Source organism: Chiloscyllium punctatum, chromosome 26 (genome assembly GCF_047496795.1).
Source record: "Chiloscyllium punctatum isolate Juve2018m chromosome 26, sChiPun1.3, whole genome shotgun sequence".
Taxonomy (NCBI): Eukaryota; Metazoa; Chordata; class Chondrichthyes; order Orectolobiformes; family Hemiscylliidae; genus Chiloscyllium; species Chiloscyllium punctatum.
The window spans coordinates 18,606,580-18,620,976 of NC_092764.1; the positions used below are offsets into that span (position 1 = coordinate 18,606,580).

The 14,397-nt window shown below is 43.9% G+C and overlaps 1 protein-coding gene across 12 annotated transcripts in view; it reads left to right on the forward strand.

Moving 5' to 3' along the window:
* Nucleotides 1-14,397, forward strand: part of gse1b (Gse1 coiled-coil protein b) — a 627,491-nt gene that overhangs the window by 589,902 nt on the left and 23,192 nt on the right. For all 12 annotated transcript variants that reach the window (XM_072595890.1, XM_072595892.1, XM_072595895.1 and 9 more), the window contains one exon: nt 955-1,067. In XM_072595890.1, the coding sequence (XP_072451991.1) occupies nt 955-1,067 (113 nt within the window). The remainder of the gene's footprint in view (nt 1-954; nt 1,068-14,397) is intronic.

Sequence of the window (14,397 nt, forward strand, 5' to 3'; positions counted from 1 at the left end):
AGGCAGGTCGGACTAGTTTAGTTGGGATTATGGTGGGCATGGACTGGTTGGCCGAAGATTCTGTTTCTGTGCTATATGACTGTGGAATCTCTGTCTTTTAGTGGATTTAAAGTAGATATTGATAACTCTTTGATTATCGATGGCATATAGGATTAAGGGGATAGTGTGAGTGAAAGACATTGAAGAGTTTGATTAGCCACAATCGGATTAAATGGTGAAACAGGCTTGAAACATAGAACATAGAACATAGAACAATACAGCGCAGTACAGGCCCCTCGGCCCTCGATGTTGCGCCGATCAAAGCCCACCTAACCTACACTAACCCACTATCCTCCATATACCTATCCAATGCCCGCTTAACTACCCATAAAGAGGGAGAGTCCACTACTGCTACTGGCAGGGCATTCCATGATCTTACGACTCGCTGAGTGAAGAACCTACCCCTAACATCAGTCCTATATCTACCCCCCCTTAATTTAAAGCTATGCCCCCTTGTAATAGCTGACTCCATACGTGGAAAAAGGTTCTCACTGTCAACCCTATCTAACCCCCTAATCATCTTGTACACCTCTATCAAATCACCCCTAAACCTTCTTTTCTCCAAAGGCTTGAGGGATTGATTGGCCTACTCCTGTTTCTGTGGTCCTACTTTCACTTGTGATATTTGATTCAGCAGACTATATTTAGAAGACACTGTGCTGGAGCTTAGAGTGTGCGTGTACATTTGTGTGTGTGTGTGTGTCTGTCTGTCTGTCTGTCTGTGGGGGTGTGGTATGTGTGTCCGTGTCTGTGTGTCTACACGCACTGGATGTAGTTAGTTAATTGAAGGATTGAAATGAACTAATTGGGCAGTTCAGCTCAGGATGAATGTGCTGACACAGCAGAACATATTTGCACACTGTCAGGCTGCTTTGTCAGTTATTCTGTTGCTTTGCTTCCACTGTTTCTAATTAGGTTATTACTATGACTTTGATGACTCGTATGATGAAAGTGATGAAGAGGAAGTTCGAGCACATCTCCGGCGAGTTGCTGAACAGCCACCTCTGAAACTTGACGATTCATCTGAGGTATGTTAACACTTCTCCATTGTGGCAGTCTAAAAATAGGCTGTGGAACGATAATGAGAATCTAATAGACTTAGAAGCCTCCTTTTCCCTTCTCTTTGCATTCCTCACCACATCATTAATTTGCCATTCTCCCTTCCTTCTTTCTGTAAAAAACATTTTCCCTCTGAACTCCCTTGCTTATTTTTGAATTTTCCAAAAAAATGAGTGCATTTGAGACAGGACATCCAACTGCTTAGATGTACAACACAGGGTGAAGAAGGATTTGTTAGTCAAGACATTGGGATTACTGCGGATTAAGCTGAAGGTGATGGTTATTTGTAAAGATGCTAAGGAGTTCATGAGGCATCTTGGCTTGATGAGAGGTAGTTTTCACACAGATAATACCGATAATCTGAAAGCAGCAAACAATGGCAAGAGAAAAAAATATCTAGACAAATTCAATATTCACAGTGTCTCAGAGAATTTTCAGGTTGGTTGTTTCAGCGTTTGACAACTAAATCGCAACTCATTTGCTTCTCAAAGAGCAGAGTTTCAGTGATTTACTTATAAAATGATCTTCTTCCTTCTGAAGAGTTTTGTCTAAATCCCAAAGTTACTTTCTAACTCAGAGGCTGAGTCCTCTGTCTGCTGCAAAGCCATCACTGTGTCCATCAGTGCTAACAGATCCGTGAATCCATCCAATTCAGACTCTCATCTTCCTCCATCGTGTTCTCCCAAAATGTCCAGAAAGTTATTTGGGTGGAACTGAGAAATAAGAGAGGGATGATCACCTTATTGGGATTGTACTATAGATCCCCAATAGTCAGCAGGAAACTGAGAAACAAATTTGTAAGGACGTCTCAGTTATCTGTAAGATTAATAGAGTGGTTATGGTAGGGGATTTTAACTTTCCAAACATAGTTTGAGACTGCCATTGTGTTAAGGGCTTGGATGGAGAGGAATTTGTTAAGGTGTACAAGAAAAGCTTCTGATTCAGTATGTGGATGTACCTATTAGAGAAGGTGCAAACCTTGACCTACTCTTGGGAACTAAGGCAGGGCAGGTGACTGAGGTGTCAGTGGGGAAGCACTTTGGGGCCAGTGACCATAATTCTATGAGTTTTAAAATAGTGATGGAAAAGGATAGACCAGATCAAAAAGTTAAAGTTCTTAATTGGAGGGAGGCTAATTTTGATAGTAGTAGGCAAGAATTTTCAAAAGTTGATTGGGGATGGATGTTCGCAGGTAAATGGATGGCTGGAAAATGGGAAGTCTTCAAAAATGCAATAATATGAGTCCAGAGACAGTGTGTTCTTGTTAGGGTTAAGGGTAAGACGGGTGGTTTCGGGAATGCTGGATGACTAGAGAAATTGAGGTTTTGTTTTAAAAAAAGGAAGTACTGTATATGTCTGGTATAGGTAAAAACAATGACTGCAGATGCTGGAAAACAGAGTCTAGATTAGAGTGGTGCTGGAAATGCACAGCAGTTTAGGCAGCATCCAAGGAGCAGTAAAATCGAAGTTTCAGGCAAAAGCCCTTCATCAGGAACTCATTTATCATGTATAGACAGCAGAGATCAAGTGAATCCTTAGAAGGGTTCAAAGGCAGTAGGAGTATACTTAAGGGGGAAATCAGGACGGCAAAAGGGGACACGAGATAGATTTGGCAAATAGAGTTAAGGAGAATCCAAAGGGATTTTGTAAATACATTAAGGACAAATCGGTGATGAAAGACAGAATAGGGCCTATTAAAGATGACAAGGTTGCCAATGTGTGGAACCGAAGGGGATGGGGATATGGAAGACAGAGAATGTGGGGAAATAAAGAACAACATCTTGAAAAATACTATTACAGTGGAGGAGGTGCTGGATCTCTTAAAACGAGTAAAGGTGGATAAATCCCCAGGAGCTGATCAGGTGTACCTTAGAACTCTATGGGAAGCTAGGGAAGTGATTGCTGGGCCTCTTACTGAGATATTTATTTTATTCAGTTTGTGGATGTGGGCATTGCTGGCTGGGCCAGTATTTATCGCCTGTCCCTAGTTGCCCTTGAGAAGGTAGTGGTGAGCTGGCTTCTTGTATCATTGATAGTTACAGGTGAGGTGCTGGAAGACTGGAGAATGGCCAGTGTGGTGCTACTATTTATAAAAGGTGATAGGAACAGTCAGGGAGCTATAGACTGGTGAGCCTGAAATCGGTGGTGGACAGGTTGTTGGAGGGAATCCTGATGGTCATTTGGAAAGGCAAGGACTGAATCGAGATCGTCAACATGGCTTTGTGTGTGGGAAATCGGGTCTCAAAAACGTGATTAACTTTTTAGAATAAGTAACAAAGAGAATTGATAAGGGCAGAGCGGTGGACGTAATCTTTATGGACATCAGTAAGGCATTCAACAAGGTTCCTCATGGTAGACTGGTCAGCAAGGTTAGATCTCATGGAATAGAGGGAGAACTAGCCATTTGGATACAGAACTGGTTCAAAGGTAGAAGACAGAGGGTGGTGGTGGAGGGTTGTTTTTCAGACTGGAGGCCTGTGTCCAGCAATGTGTCACAAGGATTGATGCTGGGGTCCACTACTTTTCATCATTTACATAACTGATTTGGATAGGAACATAGGAGGTATAGTTAGTAAGTTTGCAGATGACACCAAAATTGGAGACATAGTGGACAGCGAAAGTTAACTCAGAATGCAATGTAATTTTGATCAGATGGGCCAATGGGCCGGGGAGTGCCAGATGGAGTTTAATTTAGATAAATGTGAGGTGCTCCATTTTGGAAAAGCAAATCAGAGCAGGACTTATATACTTAATGGGAAGGTCCTAGGGAGTGTTGCTGAACAAAGAGACCTTGGAGTGCAGGTTCATATTTCTGTGAAAGTGGAGTCAAGGTAGAAAGGATAGTAAAGAAAGCGTTTGATATGCTATCTATTATTGGTCAGTACATTGAGTACAGGTGTTGGGAGGTCATATTGCGGCTGTGCAGGACATTGGTTAGGCCACTTTTGGAGTATTGTGTGCAGTTCTGGTCTCCCTGCTGTAGGAACAATGTTGTGAAACTTGAAAGCGTTCAGAAAAGATTTACAAGAATGTTGCCAAGGTTTGAGCTACAGGGAGAGGTTGAATAGGCTGGGGCTGTTTTCTCTGGAGCGTCGGAGGCTGAGGGGTGATCTTATAGAGATTTATAAAATCATGAGGGGCATGGATAGAGGAAATAGGCAATGTCTTTTCTCCAAGGGGAGGGAGTCTAAAACTAAAGGGCATAAGCTGTGAGGGAAAAACTTTAAAAGAGACCTAAGGGGCAACTTTTTCATGCAGATGGTGGTGCATGTATGGAATGAGCTGCCAGAGGATGTGGTGGAGGCTGGAACAATTACAACATTTAAAAGATATCTGATCAGCCTGGATGGGTTGGACCAAAGGGTCTGTCACTGTGACTCTATTCTAGCAGCATGATGGTTTGCACCATGCTGGTCAACTCCTATGCTCAGTAAAGCTGAAGTTTCCTTCTCAGCCACAAAGTGTATGGAGTTCCTGGACTGTGCCCTTTCCTGTTGGATCCACAGAAACGTATAGAATGATTTTTGGCACTGGCACAGCTGCAGGATTTGCCGAAGAGGTGAAGTGTTTTGCCATTAGCATGCCTTTGGCCTCCACTCCAGGTTTTTTTTTGTCAGAGTTTGCTCCAATGGTGTTTTACTTTCCCAAGGCATCCACAAAGGAATGGAGCTATTTCCCTAAAGCTGGTTCACAAGTGCCTGAGAATGTCGAAATATGAGGGTGTGCAGTGGGCCTCTACCCTGTTCAGTGGTCAGGACTCCCAACTTCCTCTGAATCTTTAACCTGAGACCTATGTATCACTCAACTGAGGACATGACAATGGAGAGATTGTGTACCTGACAGAGAGTGATTTACACATATGGTTCCACTCTTTGCAAAGGCTACCGGTCAATGGTGTAGCCTGAAAGAATCTTCCATTGGCGATCCTTCACAAAATGAATTACCTTCCTATTCTTCACTTAAATGTAGGCATTGCTGTTTGGCTCAGCTGGCACTGATCCTCACCCAGTGTCAGTGGATGGACATGTATATGGGCATACACACACACACACACACACACACACACACACACACACACACACACACACACACACACACACACACACACACACACACACACACACACACACACACACACACGTTAAGAGCTGATCACTGTCTGATTCTCCTAGGCCCTAAGAGTAGGACACTAACACCTTCCTGGTCAGCCTGGGCTAAAAGCTCCCTGGTCTGTTGGGCTAAGTCTGGCACATTCATCACCTCAACCAGCAGGAATCTCAAAGCTGTGTTTTAATAAATTATCCAGACAAGGTAATGATTTTTCAGCTTGGGCCCTACCACAGTGATGGATTACAAACTCTGAGAGTACCTGCACAGCAGCTTTTTGCATTTCATTCCCAGCGACAAAACAAAAACAGCTTTTCTGTGACTGTTTTTAATTTGGTGCAATTAAGGAGATGCCTGTTCCCCACAGCTTGCTTTGAATGAGTTGTACACTGAGCAGTTTTATCTTGCAATCCATTAAAACAGATGTAGCCCTGTAAGAAACTAAAGCAAATTGCACAGTCGTTATACAGCAAGCAGAACAGAGTGGAGCAATGAGCCGTAAACAGAAAGAAGCAATGCTACCCACACTGATCATTTAAAATGACCACCATTCACTCTTCAGTTACAATGGGGACTACTTAATACTGAGTTCAATTTGCAAAGTGACCAGGAATAGTGATAGGAACTCAGTAGTCATTTGGAAAATTACAGATAGTATAAAATAATTTGACAGATTCAGATTTGCTCAGATTCAGGGGAATCCTCATGTTTTTGACCCAGCTATTTGCCCGTAGTGTTAGGTAAGGGGTAAATGTAGGGGTATGGGTGGGTTGCGCTTCGGCGGGTCGGTGTGGACTTCTTGGGCTGAAGGGCCTGTTTCCACACTGTAAGTAATCTAATCTAATCTATTTCCAGGTAAAACACTGAATCTCCAGCACTGGCGCACTCTTCCACATTCATAATAATCATCTCCTGTGTAAATTGTCACGCTGTCATTACATCCTCCCACCAGTGGTGATGCTGCAGTTGCACAGCTTCCAGTTCCTCAGCCATTCCTTCTGCGTCGCTGTGTCAACATCCTGGAACTCCTTTGCTCACAGCATAGTGGATATCCCAACCCTCCCAGGGCTGTAGAAATCTCAAAGGGAGAGCACATGGTTCAGAGGAAGGGTTACTGGACCTGAAAGGTGAACTCTGCTTTCTCTCCACATATTGGATTTGATTAGATTCCCTACAGTGTGGAAACAGGTCCTTCGGCCCATCTAGTCCACACCGATCTTCCAAAGAGTAACCCACACAGACCCATTCCCCCTAACTAATGCACCTAACTCTACGGGCAATTTGGCATGACCAATTCACCTAACCTGCACATCATTGGACTGTGGGAGGAAACCGGAGCACCCAGAAGAAACCTGCGCAGACACGAGGAGAATATGCAAACTCCACACGGACAGTTGCCGGAGGCTGGAATTGAACCCGGGTCCCTGGTGCTGTGAGGCAGCAGTGCTAACCACTGAGCCACCGTGCCGCCCCAATGACAATAGACAATAGACAATAGGTGCAGGAGTAGGCCAATCTGCCCTTCGAGCCTGCACCACCATTCAATATGATCATGGCTGATCATCCTTAATCAGTACCCTGTTCCTGCTTTATCTCCATAACCCTTAATTCCACTATCCTTGAGAGCTCTATCCAACTCTTTCTTAAATGAATCCAGATACTGGGGCTCCACTGCCCTCTGGGGCAGAGCATTCCACACAGCCACCACTCTCTGGGTGAAGAAGTTTCTCCTCATCTCTGTCCTAAATAGTCTACCCCGTATTTTTAAGCTGTGTCCTCTGCTTTGGCATTCACCCATCAGCAGAAACATGTTTCCTGCCTCAAGTGTCCAATCCTTTAATAATCTTATACGTCTCAATCATATCTCCTCTCAGTTTTCTAAACTCAAGGATATACAAGCCAAGTCACTCCAGTCTTTCAATGTAAGGTAATCCCGCCATCCCAGGAATTGACTTTGTGAACCTACACTGCACTCCCTCAATAGCCAGAATGTCCTTCCTCAAATTTGGAGACCAGAACTGCACTCAGTACTCCAGGTGTCGTCTCACCAGGGCCCTGTACAGCTGCAGAAGAACCTCTTTGCTTCTATACTCAATCCCTCTTGTTATGAAGGCCAGCATGCTATTAGCCTTCTTCACTACCTGCTGTACCTGCATGCTTACCTTCATTGTCTGGTGTACAAGAACACCCAGATCTCTCTGTACTGCCCTTTTACCTAAATTGATTCCATTTAGGTAGTAATCTGCCTTCCTGTTATTGCTACCAAAGTGGATAACCATACATTTATCCACATTAAACTGCATCTGCCATGCATCTGACCACTCATCTAACTTGTCCAGGTCACCCTGTAATCTCCTAATATCCTCATCACATTTCACCCTGCCACCCAGCTTAGTATCACCAGCAAATTTGCTAATGTTATTACTAATACCATCTTCTATATAATTAACATATATTGTAAAAAGCTGCGGTCCCAGTACTAATCCCTGCGGTACCCCACTGGTCACTGCCTACCATTCCGAAATGGAACTGTTTATCACTACTCTTTGTTTCCTGTCAGCCAACCAACTCTCAATCCAAGTTAGTACTTTGCCCCCAATACCATGCTCCCTAAGTTTGCTCACTAACCTCCTATGTGGGACTTTATCAAAAGCTTTCTGAAAGTCCAGGTGCACTACATCTACTGGATCTCCCTCGTCCATCTTCAGAGTTACATCCTCAAAAAATTCCAGAAGATTAGTCAAGCATGATTTCCCCTTCATAAATCCATGCTAACTCTGACCTATTTTGTTACTACTATCCACATGTTTCGTAATTTCATCCTTTATAATAGACTCCAGCATCTTTCCCACCACTGAGATCAGACTAACTGGTCTATAATTTCCTGCTTTCTCTCTCCCACCTTTCTTAAAAAGTGGTATAACATTAGCCATCCTCCAATCCGCAGGAACTGATCCCCAATCTATCGAACTCTGGAAAATAATCACCAATGCATCCACGATTTCTTGAGCCACCTCCTTCAGTACCTGGGAGGTAGACCATCAGGCCCCGGGGACTTATCAACCTTCAGACCTAACAGTCTCTCCAACACCAATTCCTGGCAAATATAAATTCCCTTCAGTTCAGGTCTTTCAGCCACTGTTACCTCAGGGAGATTGCTTGTGTCTTCCCCAGTGAACACAGATCTGAAGTACCAATTCAATTCTTCTGCCATTTCTTTGTTCCCCATGATATATTCCCCTGTTTCTGTCTTCAAGGGCCCAATTTTAGTCTTAATCATTTTTTTTTGCCTTTTACATACCTAAAAAAGCTTTTACTATCCTCCTTTATATTATTGGCCAGTTTACCTTCGTACCTCATTTTTTCTCTGCGTATTTCCTTCTTAGTAATCCTCTGTTGTTCTTTAAAAACTTCCCAGTTCTCCGTTATCCCACTTATCTTTGCTATGTTATACTTTTTCTCTTTTAACTTTATATGTTTCTTAACTTCCCTTGTCAGCCACAGCCACCCATGCTTTCTCCTAGGATCTTTCTTCCTTTTTGGAATGAACTGATCCTGCAACTTCTGCATTATACATAGAAATATCCGCCATTGTTCCTCCACTGTCATCCCTGCTAAGGTATTGCACCATTGAACTTTGGCCAGCTCCTCCCTCATAGCTCCATAGTTCCCTTTATTCAACTGAAAAATTGTCACTTCCGATTGTACCCTCTCCCTCTCAAATTTCAGATTGAAGCTTATTGTATTATGGCCACTACTTCCCAATGGCTCCTTTTCCACTTTGAGGTCCCTGACCAATTCTGGTCCGTTGCACAATACCAGATCCAGAATTGCCTTCTCCTTGGTCGGCTCCAGCACCAGCTGTTCTAAGAATCCATCTCTGAGGCACTCCACAAAGTCTCTTTCTTGAGGTCCAATACCATCCTGATTCTCCCAGTCTACCTGCATGTTGAAATCCCCCATAACAACTGTAGTAACATCTTTGCAATAGGCCAATTTCAACTCCTGATTTAACTTACATCTGACATCCAGACTACTGTTTGGGGGCCTGTAGGTAACTTCCAAGAGGGTCTTTTTACCCTTAGAATTTCTCAGCTCTATCCACACTGACTCTACATCCCCTGATTCTAGGTCCCCCCACGCAAGGGACTGAATATCATCCCTTACCAACATGGCCACCCCACCCCGTCTGCCCATCAGTCTGTCCTTACGATAGCATGTGTAGCATGAATATTCATCCCCCAGGCCCTGTCCACTTGAAGCCACGTCTCAGTTATCCCCACAATATCGTATCTGCCAATTTCCAAAAGAGCCTCAAGCTCATCCATCTTATTTCTAATGCTGAGAGTTTCCAGGAATTTGTTTTTTTTTGCTCCTATCATCCAATTGCTCCTCCAGCTGAAAGTGAGAGTCAAAAAGAAATTGGAAGTCTGCCAATATTGCACAATCTGTCAGTGGAGCAAAGTGAGGCAAATTAATTAATTTCATGGTTCCAACCATTCAATGGAGTTGGTAGTCGCAGTTTAGGTATGACCCAGTCATAGATGTTGAAAGAGCAAAGTCAAGCTAGATAGAGATAAAAACAAGCCAGATGGGTTCATTGAAAAAAGGTAGAAGGAAAAGAAACCTATTCTTTTCATTACTTCATGTCAAGTGACAATAATTCTGTTAAACACACACTGAAGTTAAGGGAAAGCCATTTTTAACATGTAAATTACTAGCAGTTTCAGTCAAATATGTCTTGGTTTCACCACGACCAGAGGATATGGAGTTATGATAACTGCCAAATGAACCAGACAGGAGATGAGAACTTAGTTTTATTTAAGTTTTTGCAAACTGGAAACCACTGCCTGTAGGGTGGGGTACACACATTCACTTGTAAAGCTCAAAAGGTGAATACTTGGAAAGGGAAGATTTGCTGGATTGTGAGGGTAGAGCCAGAGTCTGGGACAAATTGGGTGGATCTTTTTATCACAATGGACCAAAAGGCATCCTCCTGTGCAGTATGATTCCTCAAGTTTCTTCCCTTCTGCGAAGTGACTACCCCGCGCATATTCCAGGTGGTAATTTGTAAGTTCGGACATACAGATAGGAAGTGGTGCTACTCTGCCCCAGCACCTTCAGGCGAGAGAGCAAAGAAATTGGATAAAAAACCCAATTCTCACCATCATAACATAGTGATGTCAAAAAAGTGTAAGTTGAGGGTAAGGTTACGGTTAAGATGTACGAATAAAGAGAGAGTATTGACACTGAAATGTTATGAAAGGATATGTGATATTTTACTACTTGGTAAATGAGGTGCAAAATAATTTACAGATCCTGATTAGCAAATCTTGAAAATTGGAGGAACAAGTTGAAGCTGTAAAGAGATTATAGCTGTTATAAATAGGGACATTAACTGCAAAGCCTTGAGGTATTGCTAAATGTGTATCAATTAAGCTGAAATTAGAACAATGTGTCACTTTTCCAGGTATCAAGCTTGACAAAAATATTGAAGCCTTGGAAAGGATGGAAAAGTGATTGACTAAGATAGTGCCAAGGATGAGAAACATTAATTAAAAGTGGTACTTGTGAAAAACTGGGCCCTTTGCATACAGCAAAGTCACAGGGAGATTTGATTTCATGTTTAAAGTGATCATTTTTTTTGATGAGACAAATAGGAAAAAGCTAATTCCTTTGATGGGAAAGTCAATAACTGGAGAGACTGAAATTGTAGATCACCATCAAAAGAACAAAGAGAGACAGATAAGAAGAGCTTTCTCATGTAGAGGGGCAGAAGCCAGAGTTGATGACGGAAGCAAAATCAATAGTTTTTTTTTCAGGGAAGTGGATATATATAGAATTATAGAATAATTACAACACAGAGGGAGGATTTTTGGCTCATTTTGTCCCTGCTGGCTCTCTATAACTGCAACTCGCCTTCACCCATCTTCGACATCATTTCCCAGCGGCCCTGCCATGCTTTTCTTTTTCACATGATCCAAATCACTCCTAAAGTCCCTAATTTAATCTCCTTCCTTCAAGTTCTCAGCAAGTGAATTCCAGACCCAAAACACCCACAGCATTAAAATAGTTGTCTTTATGTTGCCGTTTTGCCAATCACCTTAAATGTGGATCCTCAGGTTTCAGACACTTTGGTCAATAGGAGAAGATTTTCCCAACCTATTCCCTCTTGGAGAGGAAAGGAAATTAAATTGTAGTGGGTAAAGGCAAGGAGATGGGCCAAAATGGATAGCTGCTCCTGAGGAGAGACAGCATAAGGGTAATGTTATCTTGCCTTTCCTTAAAATTCTACCATCACCTAACTTCGCATGTCTCTGCCCTGATGCTCGAAACGTCGATCTCCTGCTCCTTGGATGCTCCCTGACCTGCTGTGTTTTTCTAGTGCCATACTTTTTAAGTCTGATTGTTCAGCATCTACGGTCCTCACTTTCTCCTTTTAGTCCTCAGTGGAGTTTAGAAGAATGAGAGGCGACCCTACTGAAGCATGCAAGATTCTCATTGGACTTGACCGGGTAGATGTGGAAAGATTGCTTCCCCCGTGGAAGAGCCTAGGACTAGAATACAGAATAAGGAATTACTAAATAAGACTGAGATGAGGTGGAATTTCTTCTCAGAGCATTGTGAAGCTGTGGAATTCTTTAGTGTCGAGGCTGGGTCATTAAGTTCAAAGCTAGGTAGACAGTAAGTGGACCAAGGATTAGGGGGAAAAGGCTGAAAGGTGGAGTTAAGGATTATCAGGACAGCCCATTATGTCATTGTATGGTGGAACAGACTCAATAGGCTGAATGGCCTGCTTCAACTTCCATGTCTTATGGTCTTATATGGAGGATGTCATCATTCCTTCAACATATTCTTTGTCTGTCTGGTGCTGTCTTTTCACCTTTATGGGGGACATTTTTAGAATTAGCTTTGTTGTCACATATACTCACATGAGTACAAGGAAGCGTATGTATGGAAGTTAACTCACTGAGCTTGAAGATTTGTTTTCAGACATTTCGTCACGATACTAGGTAACATCATCAGTGAGAGTCTCTGGTGAAGCGCTGGTGGTATGTCCCGCCTCTCTATAGGCCTTGGTATCTTAAGGCGGGTGATGTCATTTCCAGTTCTTTTTATTTCAAGGGAAAGGTAGATAGGATCTAAATCGATGTGTTTATTGTTGGAGTTCTGATTAGAATGCCGTGCCTCTAAGAATTCTCATGCGTGTCTTTGTTTTGCCTGTCCTAGGATGTGTGTGCTGTCCCAGTCAAAATGGCATCGTTCTTTGTCTGTATGTATAAAAACTAGTGATAGTGGGTCCTGTCTTTTGGTGGCCAGTTGGTGTTCATGTATCCTGGTGGCAAGTTTCCTGCTAGTTTGTCTGATGTAGTGTTTTTGCACAGTTCTTGCATGATATCTTGCAAGTGTTTAACAAACCCAAACAAGCAGACATAATGTAACCAAAAACTATAGCCACATTACCTAACATCAAAAAAAATCAGAAATGACAGAAAAGGCTACTCAGACCCGTTGGAATCATGGTAGACCACAAACTGACCAACACACTTAAGCAGTGACTAATGAACCTGAATAGTCCTCCAGCACAACCACTGGCAAAACTAACGTCATTTACAAGATGCCATAGAAGAACTATAAAAAACACTACATCGGACAAACGAGCAGGAAACTTGCCACCAGGATACATGAACACCAACTGGCCACCAAAAGACAGGACCCACTATCACTAGTTTTTATACATACAGACAAAGAACGACGCCATTTTGACTGGGACAGCACACACATCCTAGGACAGGCAAAACAAAGACACGCATGAGAATTCTTAGAGGCACGGCATTCTAACTAGAACATCGATTTAGACCCTATCTACTTCCCTTGAAACAAAAGAACTGGAAATGACATCATCCGCCTTAAGAAACCAAGGCCTATAGAGAGGCGGGACATACCACCAGCACTTTACCGGAGACTCTCACTGATGATGTTACCTAGTATGGTGGCGAAACGTCTGAAAACAAACCTTCCAGCTCAGCGAGATAACTTACATACTTATCATCAACCTGAGCTACAAATCTTCTCATAAATCACTAATACAGGGAAAAGTTTACAAGTTGTCACTTACAGGGCCATCTTAGGTACAAAGGTATCTAGGTACAGAATCTCAGATACAGAGCAGAAAAATAAAGAGACAAGCTTAAAAAGTTAAACATTGTCGTCCTTCTTGTAAAAAAAGCAGAGAAACAAAGAAACGTGGTTAAAAGTTGAACACCACAGCTATAAGCATCTCCAGTGTGGAAACAGGCCCTTCGGCCTAACAAGTCCACACCGACCCGCCGAAGCGCAACCCACCCATACCCCTACATTTGCCCCTTACCTAACACAATGGGCAATTTAGCATGGCCAATTCACCTGACCTGCACATCTTTGGACTGTGGGAGGAAACCGGAGCACCCGAAGGAAACCCACGCAGACACGGGGCGAACGTGCAAACTCCACACAGTCAGTCGCCTGAGGCAGGAATTGAACCCGGGTCTCTGGCGCTGTGAAGCAACAGTGCTAACCACTGTGCCACCGTGCCGCCCACTAATCCACTAGGCTCTCTAATCCACTCTCACCACCGACTGACCCACGTTGTCTCCACTCACTCTCACCACCGTCTGACCCCGGCCTGTCTCCACCCACTCTCATCACCGACTGACCCAGGTTGTCTCCACCCACTCTCACCGCCGACTGACCCAGGGCTGACCCCACCCACTCTCACCGAGTGGCCCACGTTGTCTGCACCCACTCTCACTACTGACTGACCCAGCCTGTCTCCACCCACTCTCACCACCATCTGACCCCGGCCTGTTTCCACCCACTTTCACCACCGACTGACCCACGTTGTCTCCACCCACTCTCACCACCGACTGACCCCGGGCTGTCTCCACCCACTCTCACCGCCGACTGACCCCGGGCTGTCTCCACCCACTCTCACCGCCGACTGACCCCGGGCTGTCTCCACTCACTCTCACCGCCGACTGACCCCGGGCTGTCTCCACCCACTCTCACCGCCGACTGACCCCGGGCTGTCTCCACCCACTCTCAGCACCGGCTACCCCAGGCTGTCTCCACCCACTCTCAGCACCGGCTACCCCAGGCTGTCTCCACCCACTCTCAGCACCGGCTACCCCAGGCTGCCTGATGTAGATCATC